Consider the following 27983-nt stretch of genomic DNA (forward strand, 5'->3'; position numbering starts at 1 on the left):
CATGGGCAGGATATTATTTTTCATGATATAGGATAAGAGAGTTGAAAGGTTATTCATGCTCTGGAGCATTTGAAAGATGATGAGTGAGTAAGTGATGACAGGGAAGATTCAAGATCGGAACAAGTTTGGATAAGAAAAAGTTTGGTCACTCTGTTAGTCAACATTGTATCTCTATGTAAGTGTCTAGTAAAAGTTGAAAGAATTGAAATGTTTACCAAATTGGATTAAACTATTGGAATACAATTGAAACAATTAACAATAAATATCAAAAGACGATCTCAAAATGGATTTACTCAATTCATCATATTTCATCTGTTTTTATATCATACTCAATGTTGCTAAAGGTAAGTAATCTTAATCAGTTCAACTTTAAATGTTCAACATTTTTCATTCCCTTTTCTGGTCTTTCAAATGTTTACAATTTACATTTTCAAATGTTTGCTTTGTTTTTGTTCAATCTTTTTCTTTCCATATTCATATTACATGCATCATGAAGTTTATCATGATTTGATGTTTTTGTAAATACAGCAATGAAAAGTTTCCATTTGCTTTATAACTTGCTTCCCATGTTTTCACAGGAAAACTTTAGTTTTAAAAACTTTAATCTATTCATGTTCAACTTTTGAAGTAACTTTGAAATAATGAAATGAGATTCATTTAAGGGTTAATCTGTTGACCAGAAATGATATTTAATGGGAAAATGAAAAAAATTTACTTTTCTCGTTTTTGTTTCATTTTTATTCTGAGTTTCCAATGATAATCTTAACTCTGAATTTACCTTTGGAATGAAGTATTCTTATAGGTTTTTATAGGTTTTCATGGTGGTTCTTGCATGATGAGTGGAAAGCATCTGTTCAGGTAAAACATTGAAACACTTTATTTCCGTAAAGTTCAAGTTAATTTAGTTCAGGAAAAGTTCTGAGCAACCAATGTTTACAGAATGTTGCAATTCTGTCATGTTAATTGGAATCATCAGGATAACATTTGGGTCAAGATTTTTGCTCCAAATTTTGCATCCAATTATCTCGATCAGACATTTTCCATTTTCTGAGCAACATTTTTTGCGCTCTCAGAAAGTTCAAGTTAATTTTTGGAAAATTTACAAATTTCTTTGGGCAAAATCTTGAATTCTGAACTGAAAAATATCGAATTTGTAAAATAGTAAAAATAAGAAAAAATGATGAATTTACTGAAACCCACGAAAGGAAATTTCGCAATGATTTTCGATCTCGTAAACTCTAAAAATCGTAAAAATAGTTTTTCATGAAGCAAAAGTTTTATGTTTCTCAGATTCTGATTATCAAAATTGACATTTCGATCAAAAAAGCTGAATGAAACAATGTAAAACACCATGAAAAAGCTTCAATGTATTAAAAATAAATTTGGAAGAAAATACAAAAAATCGAAAAAACTTTTTAAACTTATCGTAAAGTTGTGCAAATATCAAATAGTAACAAAATCCCAACCACTTTCAGATTAACCGAGATCAACAGATGAATGACTAAACTAATGAGACAAATAATGTCATCAACTGTTCATTAATCAACTCAGAATCGGTGTCATTGGATTGATGATGAACAAGCTGAAAATGGGGATAAAATGACAAAAACTTTACAGAATGAAAAAAGAAGACAAAAAAGTGCAAATCAATTGCTTAAAATGAATTGCAACTTTGACAGACTTCCAGCACTGGGAGTGATTCGACTAATATAACATTGAAAATTGTGATGAAACTCAACAGATAATTGAGACAAAAATTGTTCCATCAGGGAATTGAACATCATGTTATATTAACAATGAATAATAAATTGTTATTCCTTTCTGAAGCAACTTTCCTGATAAATCAGAAACAACTGAAAATAGATAAAATGTAAAAGGTAATAATATCAATCAATTTTGATGAGAAACAAAACTTGTAAACTTGTTAACTTGTAATGATGAGTACATTTCAAGTGTTTGTCGAAAGGTGAAAAAAGAAGAAAAGATTCTTCATGAATAATAACAGGAATAATCTTGATATTAAATGTTCAACTTGAGCTTCGAAAATGGTTGAGACTCAATTTTTGTGTATCATTACAATCACTTTACTGTTTGTTTCAGGGAAATGCTAATAAATGCATGCTTTTTGTATCTACACAAATGAGTTTCTTCATTTCAATCATCAACTTTTATCTTCATCTTTCTTCATGATTACCATGAAAAGTGAAATATATTTTTGAAACTTCCTTTTGACTTTCATGATGATAATAAAAATAATCATTTAAAAGTCCCTTTTTTAGATTAAACTTGAACTTTTGTTGCTCAATGAAAGTTATGATTAAAGGAAAGATGAGAAAAGATTAATTTGTTTAAATTACTATTTTTGGCCTTTCCGAGTTTTCCTTTCCATTCATAATTAAGTTCAATGGGATTCATGAGCAACTGAAAGGGATAATGAAATTAACATATTTAAAACAAGTTGCAAACATTGAGATAAATTTTCAGCAAATTTTTCCCATTTTTCAATTGCAACTTTTATTCGAGGTGAAAAAGTCTCTTTCAGATGTTGTTCAGGTTAAATGAAAAGCGTCCAGAATTCGACTTTTCCGATTCTTCTGTTTTCCTTCATTTTTCATGATAATTTTACCAATCAAACAGAAACAAATTTCATCCGAATTCAAGATTCGAATCATAAGTGCATTTTAGTAAAGTTTTTTGACTATTGTTCGGTTATTGAATTTTATTGTTTAATACACGACGAAGGGCATTCTTAGGTAATCCTGATATCGAGTTGAGGAAAAAGTAATTTCTTTTTTGCGTTAGAAGCGACTTGACGCCACATCTTCTAAGAGCGTGTCTTTCGAAAATGGACATTCTTATAAAACTCGAGAATCAGAAACGAAGAAAATGAATGCAAAATTTTTGAGCTTTAACCATTTGCATATAAGTATCAAGTTTATGACCATGTGTGACTCCAAGCTAGAAAACCGAGTTGTTTTAAAGTTCGAGTTCTCCTGTGGCATACATTGAACATAATCTACTGAAAAATGGGTTCAGTGTTTGATACGATTTCTGTTTCCGTCGCTAAAGTTGAATCAAGTTCTTCAAAGATGAAATTTCAGGACTGAATATGAGCCGGTCGACTGAAGGAACGATTATGGAAGCAGATTTTTTCATGAAACTCATTTTTCTGATGTAACTTTTGATGGTCAACCAGAAATTCACTTATTTAGAGAAATAAAATTTTCTGTTTCTGCAAAATAAATAAGTTCAATTTTCAGTTAAACCTAGTGACCATAAGAGTCTGAGAGCTTCAACTTATTATCCGTCGATTAAACTGTTGATACACATCAATGGTCGAACCCTTTTTTCAATTCATCGATAGTTCTCTTGACTTTACCCATTGGCCTTAAAACTTTGAGTATCAATATTTCGAGAATACTAGTTGGATCAGTAGAAAAGAATGTCGTCCAAATAGTTCACACAATTCTCAAGTCGATATTTTGGGTTATCGATGTATTCAAATAAATCGAAATTGAAATCACTTCAATCAAAAACTTTTTTATTACATTATAAAGTTCATCAAGTTTCATTTCAATGAGCAGAACAAGTTCGAGAATGGAAACTTATAAAACTTTCTAATTGCGAAAAAGACTCAACATTTTCCAACGAGTTATCATTAGCTTATATTAAATATTATGTCAACTTTGATGGCGATCAAGAGCATTCTAAATGTGACAGAAAAAGTGAATAATTTTGGTTAATAGCAAAGCTGGTTTGACTCTTGAAGAGACAATTTTCATGTAAATTGTGTGAAATGCTTTTAGGTGGTTTCAAAATGTTGTTACCTCGGCAAAAATGTTTCAAAATGTTGAAGAGCAAAAAAAAAGTTTCAAACAATTCTATTCACATGGTTGAACAATGTTGTTAAACAGAGGCACAATTTTCATTCTTGTTTCACTTTTTTCCTCATTCCCTTGATATACAAATACAACGGAATCACTTACTCAGCCTTTTGGATGTAAGAGTAAAGAAGAGAAGCTTTTCTTTCGCCAACCTTTATTTGTTGATGATCGTTTTCCCCTGTAAATCACTGTTTACTTTGAAAAGGAAGAAGAAAGTAGAGCGAAAAAAGTTTAAAATTTGAAGTTCGAAAAAAAATACTTAAGTGTCCATATTGAGATATTCATTGTCCAAGATGAATGTTATTGTATTGCAAGTCTATCAAAATGATAACCTTTTCAGTATTCATTGTATCAACTTAAGATTTTCAGTAAAGTTGATCATTGAATAATTTGACCAAAACTTTGAATAACAATGAATATTAAAAAGATTTCTTTCCAATCGAGTTTTCTCATGAAATTTAAAGTTGTCCAATCCAAAGCTGCATTATTCATGTTCAATGTCAAGATAATTGTTGACAATCTGTGTTTTCTCAATTTCGTTTGTTTCCATTGGGATTTCAGTCTTGATATTTATTGGACAACTGTAACTCCCAGTAAAGGTGCGAATGTTTTTGATTTCAAAAGTAAACATTTTTCTTTCCTTCAGTTGTAACTATGATTCTAATTGAACTTATTGATAAATAGATTTCAATTTTTCTCTCTCTCTCTCTTTGCCTAAGGTAGTGTTCAATGAGATTTGATAGCTTATTGACCAACATTTGGCTAGTGTTTGGCTTGGAGGTGAGAAGAGAAAAAGTTGAGAATTGATAAAAAAGAAGAAAAAATTTCAATTGAAGCGGAAATTTTCTGTAAGATGGTCTTGAAAAGAATTGATGAAAAAGTATAAAAAGAAGATTCGGATGATGATGAAGAGACGAACCAAAGAATTGGTCAAAATAAACACAATTTCTCATGATATTTTCCAATGAATAGAAATGGTAAACAAGAAAATGTGAAAATACTTTTCAATCCAGAATTGGCTGCAACTCGATTCATGGATAAACAAAATGAATAAATTTCCAGTTTCTGTAAAAACTTTCAACTAATAACTCAAAAATTTGTATCGAAATTAAACTATTTTTTCTCGAAAATCTTTTTCAATAAAACTTAAATTTCAAAACTAAACTGAATCGAAGAAAAATTATTTCAAATTTTCGATAAAATTGAGTGAAAAATCTGTTCAACTTTGATGTCAATTGTTGAGTTGTCATGTTAACAAGTTTAAGTTAGTTAAATGCATTGATAGCTATTATGTGAACAAGAATATACCTTGAAAGGTGAATATCAGGATAATTCAATGATTTAAAAGTTATCCTCAGAATTGCTGTAAGACATTTTTCATATTCTTGTTACTCTTCAAGTTTGTCAATTTGTTATCATCATCACTTTACCGAAGCAAACTTGATGATCGGCTTTTATTTATGTTTCATTTTGCTTCTTTCATGTCTTGTTACACTTTTTATCCTCGTTAACAGAATGAGATGAAAGAAGAAGAAGAAGAAGAAAAGAAGTAAAAACGTAAAATATATCCACCTTTTATATCTATCAATCTATCTGTTTAAGATTTTTCATCTTCATGTTATTGAAGAGGAGAAGAAGAAGAAAAAAAAGTGATGAAAAGCCAGAATCTTATTTAGCTTTTCAACTCACGTTTACTTTGGAGTCGATTTTTTTGTCTGTTTAAATGATTCCCTTTTCCTTCAATAAACTTTAACCAATCATTTATTTTGGCTGCTTCTTCATTCTCATCATCTTCACAACTTTCTATCATTTCTTTAAAGTTTACTTTACTCATCATTCCATTGATTTCAATCAACAACAGATTCCAAGTAAATACATGAGAAGGATTGAGATGAAAGCAAACCATTGAAATACATTTTTCATGACAGATTTTCATTTGATTTTTAACAATCAATTGGAACAACATTTAACCAACATCAAAATTGGTTACAAATGGTGAAGAGAAACTATTTGATAAACTTTCTTTTCAGTAAAAGTTGAAGAGCGAACAAGAAAACTTTACTGGGAGTTAACACTCCCAGCCTTTGATATTTGTGTTACATCTTGATGTTTACCATTTTATGATAACAAAAAGAGTTGGACATTTTTGTCACTCGAGTTTTAAACGGAAAATGAATTGGTTCATTTAATTGAATTTACCAATTGGATGTTCAATCAATGGAAATTATTCTCTTGAGCATTCTTCTCATGGAGATTAATCTGATTGACAGAGACATTTGAATGAGAAGATAATGATCATTTCTCTTTCATTTTAATTAAGAATATCTTCTTCTTAATCTTGATTCCAGGATAACAAGTGCAACTTGTTGTATAACTACCGGTCCAAGATATTTCTAACACTAATTGATCCAAGCTAAGCTTTCCAAAAAGCCTTAGCAACACAATGAGTGGCTCAACAGGGTTGAGATTTTATCACAATTCAACAGAGTTGAAACTAAATAAATTGACCAATAAGTCAAACAGTTCTCAGAACTAGTAATAGTCCACGACTATTAGATCACAAGCACAATTAGTAATACCGGGTATTACTCTAAGGTTTAACTAACCAAGTTAGTAAGGCTGAATATTCCAGGAATATTCACCGAGGCTAGATTCCGAGAATCTAAGGAAGTGTAAATGACACACGTTGATATCTGAGTTAACACAATTTAATCTATCAAAGGTCACTTATTGTCGCACTTAATTATTAATACAAAATGTAGATCTATTTATACAAATTATTGAGGAAATAGTAATAAAGGAACTTATACAAAAAATAAGGAAATACAAAAGACTTCCAGTTAGCAACTGGTTAACAGTAGCAACCCGGTTGCTACTCAGTCACTCTTCTAAGGGCGCGAGTATCAAATCACCCAACATTCCCCCCGACTGAAATTAGACCACCGGTCCATTCGCTCCAAGCGTTATCTCTACGGTTTGACCATCAACCAATCTTTCTCCAGCTGGTAAGGCTATCCAAAATGTAGGTCGATGACCAACTTGATGTTGTCTAAGCGTTTGATGTGTTCCTAGAACAGTAAAATCAACTCTTATGATGGAACCGAGTTCCGTGTTGAAATGTCTTTCGATCCGAGATCGCAAGTCGCTTGCTCGCATACCAAGATTAAGTCCATTAAATCTGCCTGATCGATTTCCATATCTGACGATCACTTGCGGCGAACCTCTATATTCATTTCGACACCGGATGTTATTCATCATACCGGCCGGTCGATTGACTTGTCTCGCTTCAGCTAATTCAGCTCTCAGTTCATCATTTTCCATCATCAAACCTGTGACAGTACTAGACAACTCAATGTTTCTGTTTTTCAGCTCGCGAATCCGGGATTCCAAATTCAATCTAAATTCTCTGCAGTTATGATTCCTCCCTGAAACTCCACAGGTTTCACAGGGACCTACATAACTCGGATTATGAACACATTCATCAATATGATTTCGTAAATCAGCATAGCGAACAATCGCATCACAACTTTCAAATTTACATCTTAACATGAGATTATTCAAGGTATTCAAATTACGGCGTCCTCCTTCCAAAGGTAATGGACCAATTCCATCTCTTAGTAACTCGCCTTCATTGCATCTATGTGGACATTCTTGAGTTGCTGCCACAGCTAAGAAACTCTCGAAACAATTTCGACACAAGATTGTTGGGCAACCCGGTTGCGGTGATGTTACATGAACTAGAGGATCTACAGAAACTCCTAAACAAAAGGTGCACTGATAATCATCAAATTCTTGCGGGTTGACCATCTGTCTATAACTAATAGTATAAACATCTTCTTCCACTTGCCAGTCTTGTATTGGTGGTGGTGGTCGATTGTCTGGTCCAGCAATCACAATATTCTGAGGACGATTAGCAGCATTGATCGCCACAAGTTCTCCATCTCGAAATCTTTGCGCATCAAATACAATCTCAGGTAAATCTCCATCTCCATCGTCCATAGGTACCCATTGCAAATCATCATCCATTTCGCAGATCTTTGATGAAGTTGAACTCGGTTCAACAGGGCAATTTCACAAGGACACAAGATATTCCAAGAATATCACTAAAATCACAAATGCGTTCACAATCTTGCAATAAGAATCACAATTCTATCACAGTTCAAAACAGTCAAAAGAACAAAATACAAAATTGATAGCAGAAAGTATTCCGGGAATACTAACATGAACAATAGCAAATAACCAATTTGCAAAATACAAAATTAAACAAAAAATACAAAATGAAATGAAAACTAAATCAATTCAATGTTCACTTCCAAATGTTCCGAGAACAAATGAGAACGACTTCCATTTCCACTTTGCGAGGGAAACATGTGTAAGGGTTACCAAGTAACCCCAACCAATTAATCGATGTCACCTCCAAATTCAAATATTTACATTAATTTACCCTTTACCCGTAAATCGAAATAAATTAATTTAAACAAAAATTAACAGCATAATTAGAATCCCAATAAACCCCACAATTCATCATCTTCTTCCTCATTCCGGGAATGAGTTTTACTGTGGTAGGGTCGCAGTCTTGATACATGGACAATCTCCTTTTTAACTGGTCCTTTCAGGTTTATCAATTCGTAATTAACAGGGTTAATTTTTCTAATCACTTTATATGGACCCTTAAATCTATCACGAAACTTCTTGTTTTTGCCTTTAACCAATAAGGGTTGTTTCAACAATACCAGCGAATGCAGATCGAATTCAATCTCCTTGTGCGTTTTATCATAAAACTCTTTCGATTTATTTTGAGATCTTACGATATTTGCTTGAGCTTCCTCTCTAGCCTTGATTAACGCGTCTTCTCTCGTATTGACTTGATTCCATTCGATCGGTAAGCCAACTTTCGACTCCCATGGAAGCCGGGCTTCCACACCATGTACCAAATAAAATGGTGAATACTTTGTTACCCGATGAGGCGTAACATTGTAAGCAAAAACAACTTCTTTCAGGAACTTTTCCCATTCACTTGGATTGTTACCACTGTAAATACATAACGTTGTTCCTAAATAAGAATTGAAACGTTCAGTTTGTCCATCACTTTGTGGATGATACGCTGATGTGGGAAGATGTCTAATACCGAAACTTTCCAGGAAACTTTCGAATTCTTCTGACATAAGATTCGTCCCACGATCTGTTATCAGAGTTCCGGGAACTCCAAATCTGATTATCCATTCTTCAAATAACACATTGATTACTTGTTCACTCTCAATGGTTTTTACTGGCGATGCAACAGCAAACTTGGTTAATCGATCATTGATTACTACTGCATATTTAAAACCATTCTTTGACACAGGCAATTCCATGATATCCAAACTGATATCACAGAGTACTTTCTTAGGGCACCTAATCGGAACCATCAGTCCTTGACTGGTTGCTGGAAAAGGTTTCCTTCTTTGACATTTGTCACAATTACGAATAAAATTGAACAAATCTTTAGCCATACCAGGCCAATACGCTCGGCATTTGAGTTTCTCCAGGCACTTATTCATTCCCAAATGTCCTTCACTATGAGCGCCATCCATAATAAGAATCCGCAATTCTTTCGGAGTCACAGGCACTAATTCTTTACCTCTTTTGAAAAACAAGGTTTGATTCAAAATCAAAAATTTCTTCTTGAGTCTGCTTTTTGCTCTCTTTGTCAATTCCTCTGAATTCAACAACTCTCGAAGCTTTAAGCAATAAGCATCATTCTTTTGTAATTCTTTGAACTTATCAACAGGTTCAATATAACAAATAGAAATCTCCTTTTGATTTGAATTCAGCCTTCCGGGAAGGTTTATCTCTTCTTCATCATCTTCACTGTTATCTTTTAATGGATAACGCGAAATGCAATCAGCATCTCCATGCATTTTTCCACTTCGATATTTAACAACAAAATTGAATTCCTGCAATTTGATTGCCCACCTTGTCAATCTAGGTGTCAGTCTTTTTGATGAGGTAAACCAGCACAAACCACAATGATCGGTAACAACCGTAAATACACGACCAAACAAGTAATGGCGTAACCTCTGTAGAGCCCAAACAATGGCCAAACATTCCTTCTCCGTTACTCCATAGTTCTTTTCGGCAGGGTTCAAAGTGCGTGAAATGTAGCACACTGGCTTCAGACTTCCATTACTTTGACTTTGATACAAAACAGCTCCAATACCATAATCACAAGCATCGGTATGGATTTCGACTTTACCATCGTTCTGAAAACATGCCAGGACAGGCTTACAAGTTATGACTCGCTTCAGATGCTCATAAACTTTCCTCTCTTTGTCTGTCCATACAAAAGTAGCATTCTTCTTTAACATTAGCGTTAGCGGTCTAGCTAAGTCACTAAACTTAGGGATAAATCTTCTGAAATAACTGCATAATCCAAGAAATTTCCTTATATCCTTACAGTTTACAGGTTCCGGGAACCTAAGAACAGTTTCAATATTGCTCTGACTCGGAGAAATTCCATCAGCATTAATATGATAACCGAGGTAATCAATACTTTTGCAATTAAAAGAACATTTCTCTTTCCGCAATTTCACATTAAACTTCCTTAAGCGTTCCAACACTTTTCTCAAATTCGAATCATGCTCTTGTTCAGACTTACCAAAAATCAGTATGTCATCGAAGTAAATATAACATGAAATATAATTCAAGCCAGCAAGAACCCGGTTCATAGTCCTAACAGCAGTCGCTGGTGCATTTTTCAGACCAAAGGGCATACGAGTGAATTCGTATAATCCTTGAGGCACGACAAAGGCAGTCTTGCACTGATCTTCCTGTTTCATAGGAATATGCCAGTACATAGCAGCAACATCCAGAGAAGAAAATCGAATACATCCTTCCAATGCATCCAATGCATCTTCGACCTTAGGGATAGGATAAGGATCCAAGGCAGTGATTGAATTCAGCTTTCTATAATCCACACAGAACCTTGTCTGACCGTTTTTCTTACCCACAAGTACAATCGGACTTGCCCAAGAACTCTCACTTGGAATTGCTATTCCATCGTTCAACATGTCATTCAGCAATTTACCAACAGCTAACTTTTCAGAAACAGCGATTGGATAGTACTTCTGATAAATCGGCGGATGATTACCAGTATCTATCGCATGCACAGCATCCGGGATGCAACCAACATCTCCAGGAGATCTACTGAAAACATCTTCATAATCAGCAAGATCAACGGTAGCAGCAGAAATAGCCGAACTATTTCCTTCAACAGAGTTCCGAGAACTCAGAGCTTTAATATGTACAACTCTTTTAGTCTTTGGATCAAGTACATATTCTGAATTGATTATTCTTCTTGTCTTCAAGACATCTCCATGAGGTTTAATCAATTTAACACTTCTGTTCCCATAAGTAATCGTTACATTATGGCGAGTACAGAAATCACTTCCCAACAACACATCTTGGGTCAGTTTCTTCAACACGATCAATCGGATCGGAATGACATGGTAATCAGCAAACAGTTTGCATTCTGTCCATCCATGAGGTACATCAACGTTTGTATTAGCCATAGTCAGAACACCATATTTCCAAGGCTTCAACTCCAACCCGCATCGACTTCTAAACGAATCACTAATTAGTGACACTCGAGCTCCTGTGTCCACTAACGCTCGACTTCTGACTCCGTTTATCTCGATAGGCAGCGTAGGCAGTGAGGCATTATCAAGAAATGAAGATAAGGTTAAGGGTAAATCTGATGAATGGATTCCTATTTCGCTAGTTATCATTTGCCAGTCATCTCTGAAACTCCTTAACGTCTCATTATCATTCACTTCATTCGATGTTCCACGAACATCTAAACCATTTCCTAATGTTCCGGGAACATTAGCGTTGGATACTCCGGGAGTATCATTGTTCATTGTTGATGTTCTCCGAACACTATTATCAACACTCGCTGAGTTCACGACAGCCTCTCGTTGATTCTTCAATTGTAACTGATTTGCTTTACATTTAGCAGCATCATATACTTCAGGACATCGCCTCATGAAATGTCCGGTTTTCATACAGTTATAACAAATAACTCCACTAGGGTCTCTTCTTTTAAAGACTTTAACCTTATCAGTCTTTTCTTGATCTTGTTTAACCTTCTTCTCAGGTTTCGAGTCATTTGACTTTGAATCAGGCTTTGATTCAACCTTCTTACTCTTTTCTGCAATCGCATCATTGATACTTATCAAGTGTTCAAGAACTTCCAAAGTTCTTCTACCATATAGACCAGATGCAAGCGTACTTCTCATTGTCGGGTCACATCCTTTCAAAGTATAAGATATCAGATCTTGTTCAGGCATTTCCGGATTGTAGTCCATGCATAATGCCAAGACAGAATGGAAATAATCAGATAATCTTTCAGTCTTCAAATGAACCCGGTTCATCAACTTAAGAAACGTTGCATGTCTATCTTCTTCTTTAACGTAGGTCTCTAGAAACATTGCTTTAAATTTTGGCCAGGTTTGAGTTTTACCCGCACATTTAGGACCATAAACATACCAGAACCAGGTTGATGCGTTTCCTTTCATACAGGCACCAACACCTCTAATAAGCTCTACTTCAGACCAGAAATTCAGAGCAGCAGCTTCCTCATAACTTCGTAACCAACTACAAGCTTTCTCATGCTCTCCATGGAAGAATGGAAGTGGTACAGGCTTTATAATAGGTTTCATTCTTGTACCAGATTCATCCGTAGAAAACTCGTCAAGAAAAGAATAGAATTTCCTATTACCTTCCACATGAGAATCCGATTCTCCTGTAGGATTCAGGGAATCCTCCAATTTCATTTCAGCAGTAGATGTCGGTGTTCCCAGAACACGAAGCTTTTCTCTGTCACTTCTTTCTTTTTCAGCTACACGTAGAGCATGGATCATATTCACATGATCATTCTGGGTTCGGCGAACCTCTGCCAAATCTTTCATAAGGATTTCCATATTTTCACTTTGGGTCCTCAGGGTCGTCAGGACCTCTGTAGTAGTTGCTTGAGTCTCCTTTTGAGTCTTCTCCACAGCAGCTAATGATTTCTGGAATACATTGTTATTATGTTTCAAAGCTTCAAGTGTTGTACTTATTTCGGGCGCTATTGCCAATTTAGATTGTTGCCTTTGCGGTTCAATCGGAGGTTTATCCGTCGACATTTCGAATTCCGGGAATTCTCACAAATTACACTGTAACCAGAACAAACTCAACACAGAGCAATAGAATTCGGCTAATAATATCAGCAAGACAGCAACGAATTCGACAAGAGTAAGTTCCAACAGCATAGAATTCTAAATTCAGTACAGCAAATAACACCAACTCTCCCCCACACAGAGACAAAACAACCACCAACAAAACGAAAAACAAGAGCAGCAGAGCACAGCTTAACACGAGAATCTCACAAATCGAAGGGCATCTCCACCAAATGTTGTATAACTACCGGTCCAAGATATTTCTAACACTAATTGATCCAAGCTAAGCTTTCCAAAAAGCCTTAGCAACACAATGAGTGGCTCAACAGGGTTGAGATTTTATCACAATTCAACAGAGTTGAAACTAAATAAATTGACCAATAAGTCAAACAGTTCTCAGAACTAGTAATAGTCCACGACTATTAGATCACAAGCACAATTAGTAATACCGGGTATTACTCTAAGGTTTAACTAACCAAGTTAGTAAGGCTGAATATTCCAGGAATATTCACCGAGGCTAGATTCCGAGAATCTAAGGAAGTGTAAATGACACACGTTGATATCTGAGTTAACACAATTTAATCTATCAAAGGTCACTTATTGTCGCACTTAATTATTAATACAAAATGTAGATCTATTTATACAAATTATTGAGGAAATAGTAATAAAGGAACTTATACAAAAAATAAGGAAATACAAAAGACTTCCAGTTAGCAACTGGTTAACAGTAGCAACCCGGTTGCTACTCAGTCACTCTTCTAAGGGCGCGAGTATCAAATCACCCAACAAACTAGTTGAAAGTAGAAATCAATTGATTCATTTTCACCATTTAATTGAACCCAATTATCATGTCATTTCTGGAAAAAGAACAGAAGAAGCATTCAGTTAAGGTGGAAATGTGTTTACTTGTCATTACGATTTGCCGAGTAAATATTATAATAATTTAACTCGATAAGTTGATAAGAGAATAAAAATTGATCAGATTATCGTGAAATCTTTTTTTCCTCTCTTTTCTTTTTCTTCTTTCTCTTGATCATTACCATGTTTACATGAGTTATCTAATATTACCTTAGGAGTTATCCTTACATCTCTTTATCATGTACATATAAAGCATACGCATCAGGCTATAAATACTGATGGAACAAAGTATGAGAGTAAAACTGATCCAAAATGGTAAACATAATTATTGATACAAAATTTAGTCAATTAGATGAAACTGAATGGTTTACATTACAGAATCACATCAATATCATTTTGGGTTATCCTTTTGGGCATTGGATAGTATTCGCTCTCATCAAATTGATCATCAGGAATCACTTTCATTTCGAAATGTTGACCCTTTAAATTGCAACTCGCCATTTGTCAACATACAATGTTCACCTGCTTCACTCTGAGTTCACAGAAAGTAGCCTTTTTATTCACCTTCAAGCTTTAAGAGTATCATTTGGTAATTGCTTTCAATTCAACTTGATGGTTAGATGGTGAAAACACCAGCAAAATAAACAAGAACGACATTAACTTCAAGTTTTGTCAACTTTACAAACAAATCTTTAAATTGTTACCAGAAAAGTTTTGACAATTTTTCACTTTTCACATTTTTACAATTCTATCATTGCAAGTCTTGGGATTTAGTCAAAACAAGAGTCTGAACAGTCCAGAGTCGAGCAAAAGACAAAGGTGCCAGTGGTTAAATCAACTGGTTACAATTGAAATTAGTACCCATTGAGCTCGAGCTTGTAGCTCGTAGTATATTTGTATCGTTCATTAGGCTCGGTACCCAGTTTGAGTATGCTTTCATTGTTGTTACAAAGTTTATTGAAGACAGTGATCAATATTTTTCAACATCGAGTATCTCAAGCTGTGTGACAATCGAGTCTTTCTGAATATCTCATTTCGCTTGATCGGCTTTTGCTTGCTGATTTAGATTTGCTGTTTTGGTCTTAGTTTAACCGTCTTTAGCTTCGCTTAGTTTTGCATAAATGACTCTAGCCCATGTAAGCATTTAGTGCTTTTAAAGCAATCAAATGTCAAAAATGATCAATGAAATAAACGTACAAAACAAAATGCAGAAAGAAATAAAGCGAGAAACGAAAACAGACTCAACTTTGCATTAGACTTGTTCCATAAAACGTTATTGCGATATACAGACCACATTACGTAGCAATCTGATATTCTTGTTCAAGTTATACATTGCGTCCGCATGAAACTTATCACGATCAAAGACATTGCAAATACGATGAAAATGCATAATATTCACGCGTTTTTAAAGTAACTTCAAGAGAAACGCAAAGAACGACGAAACGTAACTTAATTGACTTGCTATAATGGAGCAGCGTAAATTGAAAACCCAAGTTTTGCTTGATGTATAACTTGATTTTAAACTTTTAAACCCAATATTAAGCTAAATTAAGCCTCAAATTCATCACTTAAAGCAAGTTTATTGTAATTATTACAACAAAATTGTATTAAAATGGTTCAATTGACTTTAATTTCTATGTTTAAAGTTACTTCAAATGCAAAAGTTGATGCAAAATGAATAAAGCTGAATTATAAGCACTTTTACTTGACTCAATAATCTTATTGAAATAAACTTATTCCATTCATTTCTATCATTTCGAGAATGACAATCAAACTTATTTACCTTTTCATTAGCATTTTGTTCACCTTTAATAAGTCAACAATGCTTATCCATCAATGGTAACTTCCGTCATCAGGAAATGACCTTTTCTTTTGCCTTAAACTCAATATCTGTAATCATTATGCACAATGTTAATCATTCAAATCAATCATTTGCAATGAAACAACAATGAATAGACGGCAAAAATTGACTTTTATTGATCAACAATTGCAACTTAATTGTTGCAAAAAAGTTGAGAAAACATAATGAAACTAAACTTAAACCAAACACTTGATCAAAATAAACTTCATTTGCAAACTTAGCGACACTTTTGACTGTTTCTTTGCAAATTGAATAACTAAACCTCAAGAGTTTAACACCAATTGACCATAAACTGATCAACCATTGACCAGTTGATTGTCGAAGTAAACAATCTAATCTAATTACTAAACAATCACTAGACTGTTAATCAAGATTCCCAAGTATTCGTCTTCCTTTTATTCAATTCTCATTCCAGACTCTCAACAATGGCTGACAAGAGATTTTCCCAATATTCTGTTGATTCTTTACCTTCATCTTCACAATTATCACCATGAAAATGATCATAAAAACACAACAAAAAGTTGAACATTGAATAATATAGCAAAATGTTTAGACCAGTTGATATGATTAGATGAGGCCAGCAAGCTTTACTTATATTAATGGTTGACTTGGTTCGTGATGGAACACTATGTTAACTGTTACCTTTAATCATTATGATCACGATAATTATCATTTATTATCTTACATTTTCCTACTTCACTCCCAAGGTAACAATTAAATGTCAATATTATTGGAAACATGAACAAAAGTTAAAGCAGAAACAGTAGAAGCCGAGAAAAAAATCAACATCTCTATTTGCATTGTTCACTTTATTCACTTCTATTAGCATATTTCGTATGTTGTATTAACGTTATTGCACACCTTTACCATTAATCAAATTGTTCTTCTCGATTTACCTGTTTTCTGTCAAAAGTAACATTTCAATCAAGTCCAAGGGAAGAATAATGAAAGACATTTTAAAGTAAAATTGATTCACATTTTACATTTGCATTCATTTTCCATTGCAGAGGTTTGGTCACTTGAAATAACCCAATTTGTTGTACCTAAATTAGCCGTTGTTGGTAAATCGTATGAACTTAAATGTTCAATTAGAGCAAATGAAGGTAAATTGGCAATCATTAAATGGTATCGAAACGATTCGGAAATATATCGAGTCCAAATTAAACCCGCAAAGACCAAAATATTTCCTGCAGTTGGAATCAATATTAATGTGAGTAAAACCTTTTAAGCGTTTGTCATAAACTCAGCAAACTAGTGTCTTTTTAAGTTATAAGGAGATGAATCGCAAATCGTTTCCTTTTATGAACCGAACAGTTGAAGCATCGAATCATGAGTTTTGCACCATTTCGATATAAACTTTCTTTTGACAAAGAGTTTGCGTTTTAAACGCTTTCACTACGAATATAATGTGCATTCATTTAGCAAATGATTTTGAATAGCCATTGCAATCAATTCCATTTGATTCATAACAAGTATGACTAAATAAATCAGAAAACATACAATTCTTGCAGTAATTAAGTTTAATATTGAATGCAATATGCAGCAGTAGTAAGGATATTAGTAGTTATTGCCCAAACTACTAATATCGCAGCTATTGCCCTCAAAACTCAATAGTTTTGCTTAATTGGTCAAACTAAAGCGGTTATCATAATAAAAGAGATTGATTTGCATCTTTTTTCGTCAACTTAGCGAACTACTTCGCTATTTCAAACATAAAGTGTTTGCTATGAAAGCTTAAAATAAAATGCTTAAAACGCGTTCTCAAGTTTAGTGAAACAATCAAGTTCAATGCTAAAATATTAGTTTATAATAGTTTATTCATTATTGCTAGTTTCGTGTTTTAGCTCAACACGAAATTGAATTCTGCGATCATTTTGTTCTAGCTATTAGTGACTTAATTTGTCAGCAAAACAGTTTTAAACATTTAACTTGTTTGATGAATTGATTAACTAAAAACCATTGCAATTGCAAACTTCAAAAGAAGCGATTTAAATGATCTTTTATTGCCTGAGATTTTATCAATTTCAATGAATATTTCATTTTCCCATTGAGATGTTGAATAAAAATTCATTGAAGTTTGTCCAGCATTGAACATTTACTTTTGAATAAGTTGAAAGAAGAAGAAACAAGAAAAAATCAGAGAAACTTGGAAGGGAGTAAAGTCGAGAAACATATTGAAATAAGTTTATTTATGTGTAACAACAATATCTTTGTCTCTATTTCATTGCTTGTTGTTCACATATTGAGCTCTTATCTGTTCACTAACATGATCATTATCATGATGATTGTTCCCAACAACAAGAGTAATAATACTCTTTCAAATGATCAACCACCATTTATGATAACTACAGAAAGAAGAGAGAAAAGGATAAAACATTCATCCATTTTTAAAAACACAACACTTTTCACAGTCTATTTGTCTCTCATCTCTCATCCGATCATCCCAGATCTTCCCTCACAATTGACTTGATAATGTAACCCAACAATCTTCCAAACGATCATTCTCATCATTATCATCATGTTTCCTTCAACACTAACCAAACTTTTGTAACAATTTCCTTACCAACTCCTCCTTCCAGTTTCAACTCCATTTACAGCTTCATCATCATCCAAGTTTACCATTTTTTTAGATTCATCTTCATCTGTCTATTTCTCTCTTCCTTCTTCCCTTGTTTCATCCCTGTTTGCCTCACATTAGCTCATGTTACCTGTTAAGAAACGAACAAAAAAGCAAAGTCGAAAGATTATTTACTTTTTCAGTTCTTCAGCATTCTCTTCAGGATTACAGTTGATGAAATCACCTGCACTTAATAGCAATCAACAATTATACAAACAATAAAAAGTCCAAAGTAAACATTCCCAGCATTTACATTATTAATGTTATTAACTGTGATAATCTTTACCATTTCATTGAAATTGACTTTGATCAGGAATTGAAACAAATCCAAACTTGAGGTTAAGTTAACATTTTCCTTTGCATTTCATGTAAACCATCAAAACTTGATAGAACATGATTTTCAGGCGATTTCATTGCTATTGGATTCTCTGAAGAAGAGCAAGTTTTTCAATTTAAATTCGGCTTTTAATTTGGAATCAATTTGCTGATTGAAACTTGCTTCATTCCCAATCAATATACAATTTTACCTTCAATGAATTAGATAAGAAAATGTCACTCTAAATGAATGATTGTCTTCCATGTTAATTCATATTTATTGTTATCATCAGTAAACATCACAATTGTCATCCATTCTGTAAATAACTTTCATCGTATTCATTGAGAAGAGAAAGAAATGTCAGTTTTGTTTCCAAAATTTTGGTTCCCTTTTTTGTTCTTCTCTTCAGTTGTCTGTCTCTTTACCAGAGAGACATTATTTTGATGTTTCCAGTAACTCTTTTAGGGACAAAATCAACTGACCACTTAGAAGTAAGAATATTTTATTCATGATTATTATTCATTGAGGTTAGAGAGTGTTTCGTGTTGCTTCGGCTTATTGGTCAAGTAATGAAGGTGAATTTAGTTTGCAGTTTAATGATTGTTGAGTGACCGAAGGAAAGAGGCCAGGAAGTGAGATGATGATGAAGATGATGTTGATAGTGTGGATGGTTATGATGATGGTCATGATGAAGCAACTTGGAGTGAAGGTAAAGCCTTTTTAAATGATAACCATTATTTTACTTGGTTCTCATGTTTTTTCATCTTTTTTCTTGTTCCTCAACATTAACTTCAACAATTGAACCTTGAACAAAACAGCTAAACACTGTACTTGTTGTTGCTCGCTCAAGATGAATTATCATCAGACTTGTCTACTTTTCATTATTTATCATCATCATCAGAATAATAATAACAATAATCATGCTTTTCATCTCAACATTTTATCAGTTATACAAAGATACTCTCAGTTCGCTTCGCATTTCAACTCAACATAACCATCAACTTTTCAATGAACCTGACAAACAGTGATGGATCAGAAAACGCATTTCGCATTATATCTATTTAGTTAATCAACAATTCCCATTTCAATTATGCAAACATCTTTAGAACAGATCACAATTAATTTAATTTCTATTAGATTTAAACTTCATCAGCAGCAATATTTGCAATAGCAATAGGTTTTTAAGCGATAGAAATGATCTTTAGTTATAAATTGAAGACAGTAAAGCAATCAATTCTAGCTTTCTGGCGTAATATCAATGAGAATGCAAGACTAAACGCAAATGCTTTCTGAAACTATCAAAGTAGCTGAATTGAAGTAGAGAAAGTGGTCTTAATGCAGCTACAGACAAGAAAGACAGATGAAACGCATATTTTATGCTGAAAGTAAGCGAATGTGAGAAATTTCCGATGACTTATGGCCAAAAGTTTGGTTTATAGTGAACGTGAAGAGTTTGCATCTTTCTTTGGCCTTTGCATAAGATTAGCAGAGCTCGCATGCAAGGATAATTGCTGTTTGAGTGCATGATTTGCTTCAGTCTTCGAAGCTCTGTAATTACGATTTCAAAGTGCTCTATGATCAGCAGAGAGTATCTTTAAGTAAGGTTTTAAAGTATCATTGGGTACAATTGACGTTTTACTCGCAAGGAAACGAATTTCACACGAAAAGCTTTCACTTTTGAAGCTAAACTGATGCGATTTCACTACTTATGTTCATAGAATGCAGTTTATTGCAAATTAACATCAATTCTGTAAACTAGTTTCAAGTTACAAACCGCAAACAATACAAAATATCATTCAAAATTCTTATAAAGCGTTTCTACAAAAGATAAAACATTGCATCTTCGACAACTTCTTAAGGCTTTTGAACACTTCACTCATCGACTATTCTTTTTTTCCCTTTTCTTTTTACAGCAAAATAAATCATCTTTAGGGACAATTGTGTTAGAAAATGTTACCCAAGAAACTGGTGGAAAATTTCGCTGTGAAGTTACTAAAGAACCCGACTTCAGTACAGCCGAAGATGAAGAGACTATGGTTGTTACCGAAATGTGTAAGTTGCTAAATTATCCTTTGATTATTAATTTTTCATTCTTTCCTTTTCCCACCTCTCGAACTCAAGTACCTCAAATCTCCGGAGATTCAAGTCAATCTTCATCGACCGTTATCCAAAGAGCTACTGCGTTGATAACAATTACTTTAGTGTTGCTGTTTACCTGTTGACTGTTGAACTAAACGAAGACGGCAAAAGTCGAAACACACCTTTCAACAACAACTAACATTTATCTTGCTAATTTGGGTTCCTAAACATTTGGATGAATCGATAGAGAAAAGTGTTGAAGAGAAAAGCAACAATTAACTTGATTAGTGCTCAAATATATCATGAAAAAGTCATCAATTTTTCTCTTTAAACAATGGTGTTACAAGAAGACGAAAAATGCCTTTCAAATTGGATGTTAAAGTGACATATAAAAGGACAAAAAAACTAATATTGTTTGTATTATTGTGAACAAAGTGTCAATTGTTTTGCTAATCATCTCATCATAATTAAAGGTAAGCTTTGCCCTCACCAAATCAACTAATCATCTCTCATTTAACCCCTGATTTCCTAGTGAATTGCAGATGAACTTGGATTCAATTGTTTTTAAATCTTTCGTTTTGTTACAATAAACTGAAAAAACATTAAACCTTGTAGATTGATTGGAAAATAATAAATATTATTGAGTTATCATTTCGATTAAACATTGTCTCTTAAATTTTCAAGCAATAAGTTCCATCGTGAAATCTCATGATTCAAGGTAAGTAATGAAAAGAGAGAAAAAAGTTTATTTGGAAAAGTTTCTATTCGACTTTTAATCTACTTTTCTGGTCAACAATTGGCATTACAATTGGAAATTTGAAAAGAGGAAAACAATGTTTCATGATAATGAATCATTTGGTCAATTTGATCGCAATGAATATCGTTTGAAATTGTTAATCAATTGGCTTTCATTGTTTGACCAATTGGTTGGAAAGACACAAAACTGGGAGTGAAAATATTATCCTAATGGCTTATATTATGTTAAATGTTTGTCAATCTGTTTAATGATTCTGTTTCCTTAACTCAATGAGTTTAACCAATCTTGAACGTTTTATTATCCAAAAAGTGAAAAGAAAAGAAATCACAATTTTCCTGTTTAATATCATGTTATGATGATAATGCTAATGATTGGGCGACAACTTGAGTTTCCATCGAGTATTTATATTGTATTATGTCCACTTTAAACACCCAAATCTGAACAGAAGAACAGAAGAAGAAGAGACAAAAAAATCAAATAAGAAGAGAGTAAACATTTTTTCATCTTCTTCCTTCTCCAGAATAATAAGATATAACTTTTCAAGATAGACTCTTCTCTCCCTGTGATAACCAACCAAACGATATAAAAACATTTTCCTTGTCCTTTGCTTTTTCAACAAATAAAATATTGAGTCTCAATGAATCCATGAATATTTAACCTGAACAAAAAAACAAAGAAAACTCTTAACAAGAAAAGCAAAGCGAGAAGCAAAATCGAAACACAATTTTTCTATTTACTTTTGCTCATTATTATACCAATCAGTTTGCACTGATGAATTAAATTCTTGGCACGATAATTCATGATCCGATGGACTTGATGTCAAAACCAATTTGAACGAGTGTGAGTTTTGATTTGAGTCTGAAGAAAAAGAAAAGGAAAAGATGAGAGAAGAGATGATGAATTGTGTCATGTAAAGAGTTGAGTTTGACTTGATGAAGATGAAGGAATAGGAAATAAGCATCCGGTCATGGATAAAAATTGTCATCATTTTTCTGTGTATTCTGCTAAGTAGACCAATAATATTATGGTTTTTATCTCTTTCTGTTCAGGTAACAAACTGAGAATCCATTGGAGCAATAAGAATGCGAAAAACAAAGAGAAACTCAAATGCTTCATCATTCTCCTGGTTATCAGTTTCTTTGAAACTTTCACTGAAAACATCGAAATCAACTGATCAATTTCATTATTATGCGTTTACTTTTTTTTCTTCCTCTTCCTTTGGATTCATCTTTTTTCTTCCCTTTCTCATCATCTTTTCATCTCTTGAGACACTTTTTCCTCATCCTTTTAGCTGCACTTTTTACATCATCTTTACTAATCAATCTGATGAAAGTATATTATTATTCACTCCCAGTGAGTATTATCAATCCCAATAACTTGCAAGTCTTTTTGTCAACATTTTTTTTCTGCCTTTTTTCTTGTTTTGCTTGTTTAAACTGGAAAAATACTTTTATTATTTAACCTTCTAATTGTTCATAATTACTCTTTAATTGAATCTTTTCCTTGTTTCACTTTATTTAATTTAACTAAATTTAGATGTTAATCTCTAATGGGAAACACTTGGGCTTGAGTAATTATTTATTGATTGGGAAAGCGATGAGCAAATAATCGGCTAACATGAACAGTTTTATGCTTATAAATGGTAATTTATATTCACCCTTTTAGTTCAATTGTTATCAATATTTTATCAAACCAGAATAAGGGAAACATTTGGATTACAATAATCACATTTATCTATTAACAAACCATCAAATGAACATTATCTTTATTAAACTGATCAACGAATGGAAAGGCAAAAATGATTGGAACCACATAATGTTCACAGTTTATATCAACTTATTATCACTCCATTCAACAGGAGTTAATAAAAATGTTTACCAACAGACGAATGAAAATTATCGTAATCAATGAAAAACTGAATAAAATTAGCAAGAATTGATTCGTTTAAAAGTTTATCAAATCAATATTGCACAACAAACTATTTTTATCCAACACATGAACAGTCAAAAGATTTCATGAAATTCATATTTTCTTAACTTTCGACTTGAAAAAAGAAAAAAATGTTCGAATTTTTTACAGTTTTCATTTCCTCAGTAACTTCGTTCAAAGATAATAATCTTTCATCAAATCTTTGAGTTTTGATCCAGTTTTTAAATGTCAAAATCGAGAAAAGTTCCAAGAATATTCAACGAATTTCATTCCAAAATTAGTAAAAAGAAACTCAAAAATCAAGAAAAGGAAAATTTTCTTTTCAAAAAGAAGTATTCCAAAGAGTTTCAGTGAACATACTTCATTACGGCAACTCCAGATTAAAATCACATAAAGAGGCAAAAATTTTCATGAAATTTTCTGTTTTGACTTTTCCAAGACTGAAAATTCTCGATGAATTTGTAACTTCGATCTTCTCAGCTCAAAGCAAAGTAAATAATAAAATCTTGTAAAGCTCATTCAACTAGGAAATTCAATAAAAATCGAGAAAAGTTCCAAGTAATGAATTGATTTTCATTGAATTTTAACCCAAAAATCAGTCAAAAGAAGCTGAAAAATTATGAAAAGTAGAAATTGACTTTTCGAAATTTTCACAATTCTATTCAATGTTTTCTCCATGGAATGATATTGCGACGAGTTAGAGTTTTGAGCCATTAAATGAGCATCATTTGAATTGAAACCATTTCCATTAACTAATGACACTGATAATGATTCGAATGGTTATTCAGGATTGTTTTGCGGTTTGAAAAATGGAAGGCAAAACGGTTGCAATTGTTTTCAAGTTACTCAAGTATTTTGATGGCAACAAACGCAAAGCTAAAGGCAATCCATCATAGCCATTATACTTTTACCCATTTCTTTATCAAAACATTTATTCCAATCTTCATCTTCTTCTCTTCCCTCATCCCTTATGCCTTAATCTTTCCTCTTTTTTTTCTCCATCTCTTCTTAATCCTCTTCACCATCTTCCTCTTCATTATCATTATCATCATCCTCTCACCAGGAAAAAGCACACTAACATGAGGAAAAGAAGAGCGACAAGAAAAGAAGAGCAAAGTTTCAAACCATTTGATTCACTGCTAACGATGATTCAACTAAATATTTGTGTATAAAAACATTGCAACTCATTCCGAGTAATTAATTTGACAAACCATTTGTCTGTATATTAAATACAATAAAATTAGTTGATTGTGCCACTTGGATGAATTAAAATAATATCCATTTTCTGGTTTCAACTTTTTGTTTCAGTTTAATGTGATATAAAGTGAACGCAAAAAGATTAAAATGAATAAAATGGTTTACAAGAAAAAAGAGGTTCACAGAAACAATTAGCATTCAAAGAAACCAGTTTAATTGCTAAACCTTTAATCAACTCGATCGATAAATCAAACAATTTTGTCCAAGAAAAAGTCGAAAGTTGGGGGAAAAAAAGTTCAACTTCACACTGTTTGGTTAATTGAAGTTTTATCGCAAATTCAAGGGCGATTCAATGGTCAACCTCACGCTGAGTTTATCTGCATTTTATTGAACATTTTAAGATACAAGTTTTAAATAATAATAATGATTCAAGGAATGATTAAGTGCAGGCGAGAAGGAAAAGAATGAAACTCTTTTTTTTCTCTCCATTCATTATGTTCATGATGAACTTTTTTGCTTCAACTTTTTTCCATCTTTCATGTTTACTGATTCACATTTTTGACCGTTTATTTTCAAATGCAAAATGACCTTTTCTGAATGAAGTTAAGCTGTTGAAATTACTTAACTCACAGTGGGTTGACTTCAGTTGACTGAATTGTTATTCAAAGTTGGTTCATGAGAAAGGTTCAAATAATAAAAATAAGATAATGATGAAGACAGGGAAGAGAAAAGCTTTCAAAAGATGCTTTTTTATTATCGCAAAGTAAAGTTAAATTGATACAAGATGAATGTTTTTTTTCCTTCTTTTTCTTCTTCCTCTTCCAGAGTAACAATGAAATGCTAAGAATGGTTGGACAAGCCTGAAGGATGAGAAGATATAAACATCTAGTCTGACGAGGGTCAATTTAAGTATCATTTTGGTGATTACCTGGAGATCAGGGTGAAGATGAAAAGGGAAGCAAAAGTGAACTTTGATTGACTTTGTAAATGAAGAGGAAAACTGTTTAACTTGGAGTTTATATCAACAGGGAGTGAGAATTATTTTTGGCCAAATTGGTGGATTGAAACATTTCTTGGTGAAAATGAGCGACAATATGGTTAACCATGGAAGAAGAGAGAAATTTGTTGTTCATTGAAATCTCTTGCAATCTTCATCTTCTTGTTGTGTCAAAAGACGACTGGACTCAGCTTTTAGTGTGTATTTAGTAAGAAGATCACGAATTCAGTTTGGTTGCTAGGAACCTTTAATAATGAAAGAGTTGACGAAAGGCAAGATTTGACTTTTTCGATCTTCTTCTTGTTCGCTCTTCTTCTTCTTCTTCTTAAAAACCACTTCACGCCATAAGTTTTATCTATGGAGAAGGACATGATAAAGAGAGAATCATTTTGTTGCCAATCAAGAATCTGAGCTTTGATATTGTTGTTAAAAGATAAGGCTTACATTTTATAACCTTAACATATACATTCCGATTCCATCCCTGTCCATCAGGGAATCCTGATAATATCTTATCCAAGCACAGCAATCTTTAACCGGAAACTGAATAGTTTCCTCATTTTTAGACTCAATCCCTTTTTACCTTAAATACACTTGAAACTCATCAGTCACTTTGTTTATCTTTTCCCTTCTCATCATAATCATGATAACTTTATAATCTTGCTCATTCAACTCATTAGAATCGTTAAAAGTGAAATTGACTAAAAACCTTTTCCAAATTTTAAGCAAAATAAAAACTGGAATTGAACTGAAAACTTTAATTTTAAACGGTAAAAGCATTCGAAAAGCAAATTGCTATTTTCATTAAAATGAAATGAATTTAGAGACTCAATTGGAACTTGAAAACCAACTTTCATTTTCAGATCAAAAATGCAATTTTTATTGTAACTTCTTTTTGTAATTAAACAATTTTAAAGTTAAAAGGTACAAAATGCGTTAAATATTGTTGAATAGAAAGATTTTGATAGCGAATTCAATGGAAAATTTCATCCGAAAAACTTCTGTTTTTACGAAATTAGATGTTCGATTGCGTTCGATTCTCTATGTTCCGGCTTCTTTTTCAATCTTTGGAATGGCGATATTTGATAGCTTCACTCAGAGTTTCAGAAATACCTGAGGTTCGATATCGAATTGTTTACCAAAGTAAAAATGTTAACTTTGTTTTTGACTGCAATCAAGCCAATTGAAGAGTCAAGTTTTCGTTACTTTTTCAATGTTTGTAAAGATATTGATTTACAGCGAATTGAATGTTGATCGCAATATGATTTTGAACGTTTACATGAAAAGTTGTTCTTGAAATTTATTCTGTGAAATTGAACGCTCTTTGAACATTTTAGGCTGCGAATTGGGAAAATGCGAAAAATTTTAAGCGAAATTTTGATAATTTTATTTTCCATTGTTTATTATCAAGAGGAAAGTTGCTGGGATTTTGAATGTTAACTCGCTATTTTTTTACCTCATTGCTTCACAATCAATTTAGTTGAATGATGAAATAATCGATAGCAATTTATCTTGATTGTTTCACTTTACATCTTAATCTGGTTAATGGATTATCAGAGTTACTATTTTAACCTTAACACTGAACAGTGAAAATTGTTATAATTAATTTTGACAAATAATACAAGTTGAGTGGGAAAACCTTTTATCATAATATTTACATTATGGCAACATTTAACTAACAAAATGAGACTGAAAACAGTTAAATTGCATTGATTTTTCATCACTCAATCAATTTAAACGGTGAAATTGTTATTCATTTGAAATATGAAAATGAACGAACACAATTGCAACAGTTAACAATACACAATGAAATGGTTAAATGATTATCTTTCAAAATTGATTAATATTGTTGGCTAAACTCAATAAAGGGGACAAAATAAATTACCGAATCAGTCTTTAATACATATTTTCAAATATTTATGGTTAAACATGTAAATGGAACAAATTTAATTGTATTTAATCAGATTCTTTGCATGATTAATGATCTCGGTAATCAACAAAAATAGATCTAATAATTTAATGGTTTACATTTAACACTTTTATCTCCAAGAAAATGGTTTGCTTCTTCAGTTCAATGGATTTGAATAGATTTAATAGTGAACCAGTTTTTAATTACTTGGGATTGCTGTTTAATATCGATTATCAAAAGACATTAAAATTAACAAAACGATTAATCAAAAAGAGTATCTTAATACTGGTCAAGTCCGGATAGGATTAGAAGACTCAATGATTGAATCTCAATCCAATCCAATTGATATTGGCAACCATTGTGTTTTTTGCCGCTTAATTGGGTT

At 32.7% G+C, this 27983-nt stretch overlaps 1 protein-coding gene across 2 annotated transcripts; it reads left to right on the top strand.

Moving 5' to 3' along the window:
• The first annotated feature begins 82 nt into the window (after nucleotides 1–82).
• Nucleotides 83–21474, top strand: LOC107363934 (uncharacterized). Of its 2 annotated transcripts, XR_016198616.1 has the most exons (5): nucleotides 121–344; nucleotides 16808–17010; nucleotides 20647–20785; nucleotides 20855–21285; nucleotides 21345–21474. XR_016198616.1 is itself a non-coding variant. In XM_015931224.3 (4 exons), the coding sequence occupies exons 1-4, from the start codon at nucleotides 284–286 to the stop codon at nucleotides 20953–20955; spliced, it is 504 nt and encodes a 167-aa protein (XP_015786710.1). In that variant the 5' UTR covers nucleotides 83–283; the 3' UTR covers nucleotides 20956–21474. The 2 variants fall into 2 exon arrangements, 1 of the variants encoding a protein (XP_015786710.1); XM_015931224.3 differs by having other exon boundaries at nucleotides 83–344; nucleotides 20855–21474.
• Nucleotides 21475–27983: the final 6509 nt, after the last annotated feature.

Source organism: Tetranychus urticae, chromosome 2, assembly GCF_039701765.1.
Source record: "Tetranychus urticae isolate SD_2017Ah chromosome 2, NJAU_TeUrti_SD_1.0, whole genome shotgun sequence".
Taxonomy (NCBI): domain Eukaryota; kingdom Metazoa; phylum Arthropoda; class Arachnida; order Trombidiformes; family Tetranychidae; genus Tetranychus; species Tetranychus urticae.

Excerpts from the sequence above, each read along its gene's own strand:
- LOC107363934 (XM_015931224.3), top strand. The coding sequence starts at position 284 with ATGGATTTACTCAATTCATCATATTTCATCTGTTTTTATATCATACTC. Across the intron at positions 345-16,807 it reads CATACTCAATGTTGCTAAAG|AGGTTTGGTCACTTGAAATA; the intron begins GTAAGTAATCTT and ends TTTCCATTGCAG. Across the intron at positions 17,011-20,646 it reads CAGTTGGAATCAATATTAAT|CAAAATAAATCATCTTTAGG; the intron begins GTGAGTAAAACC and ends TTCTTTTTACAG.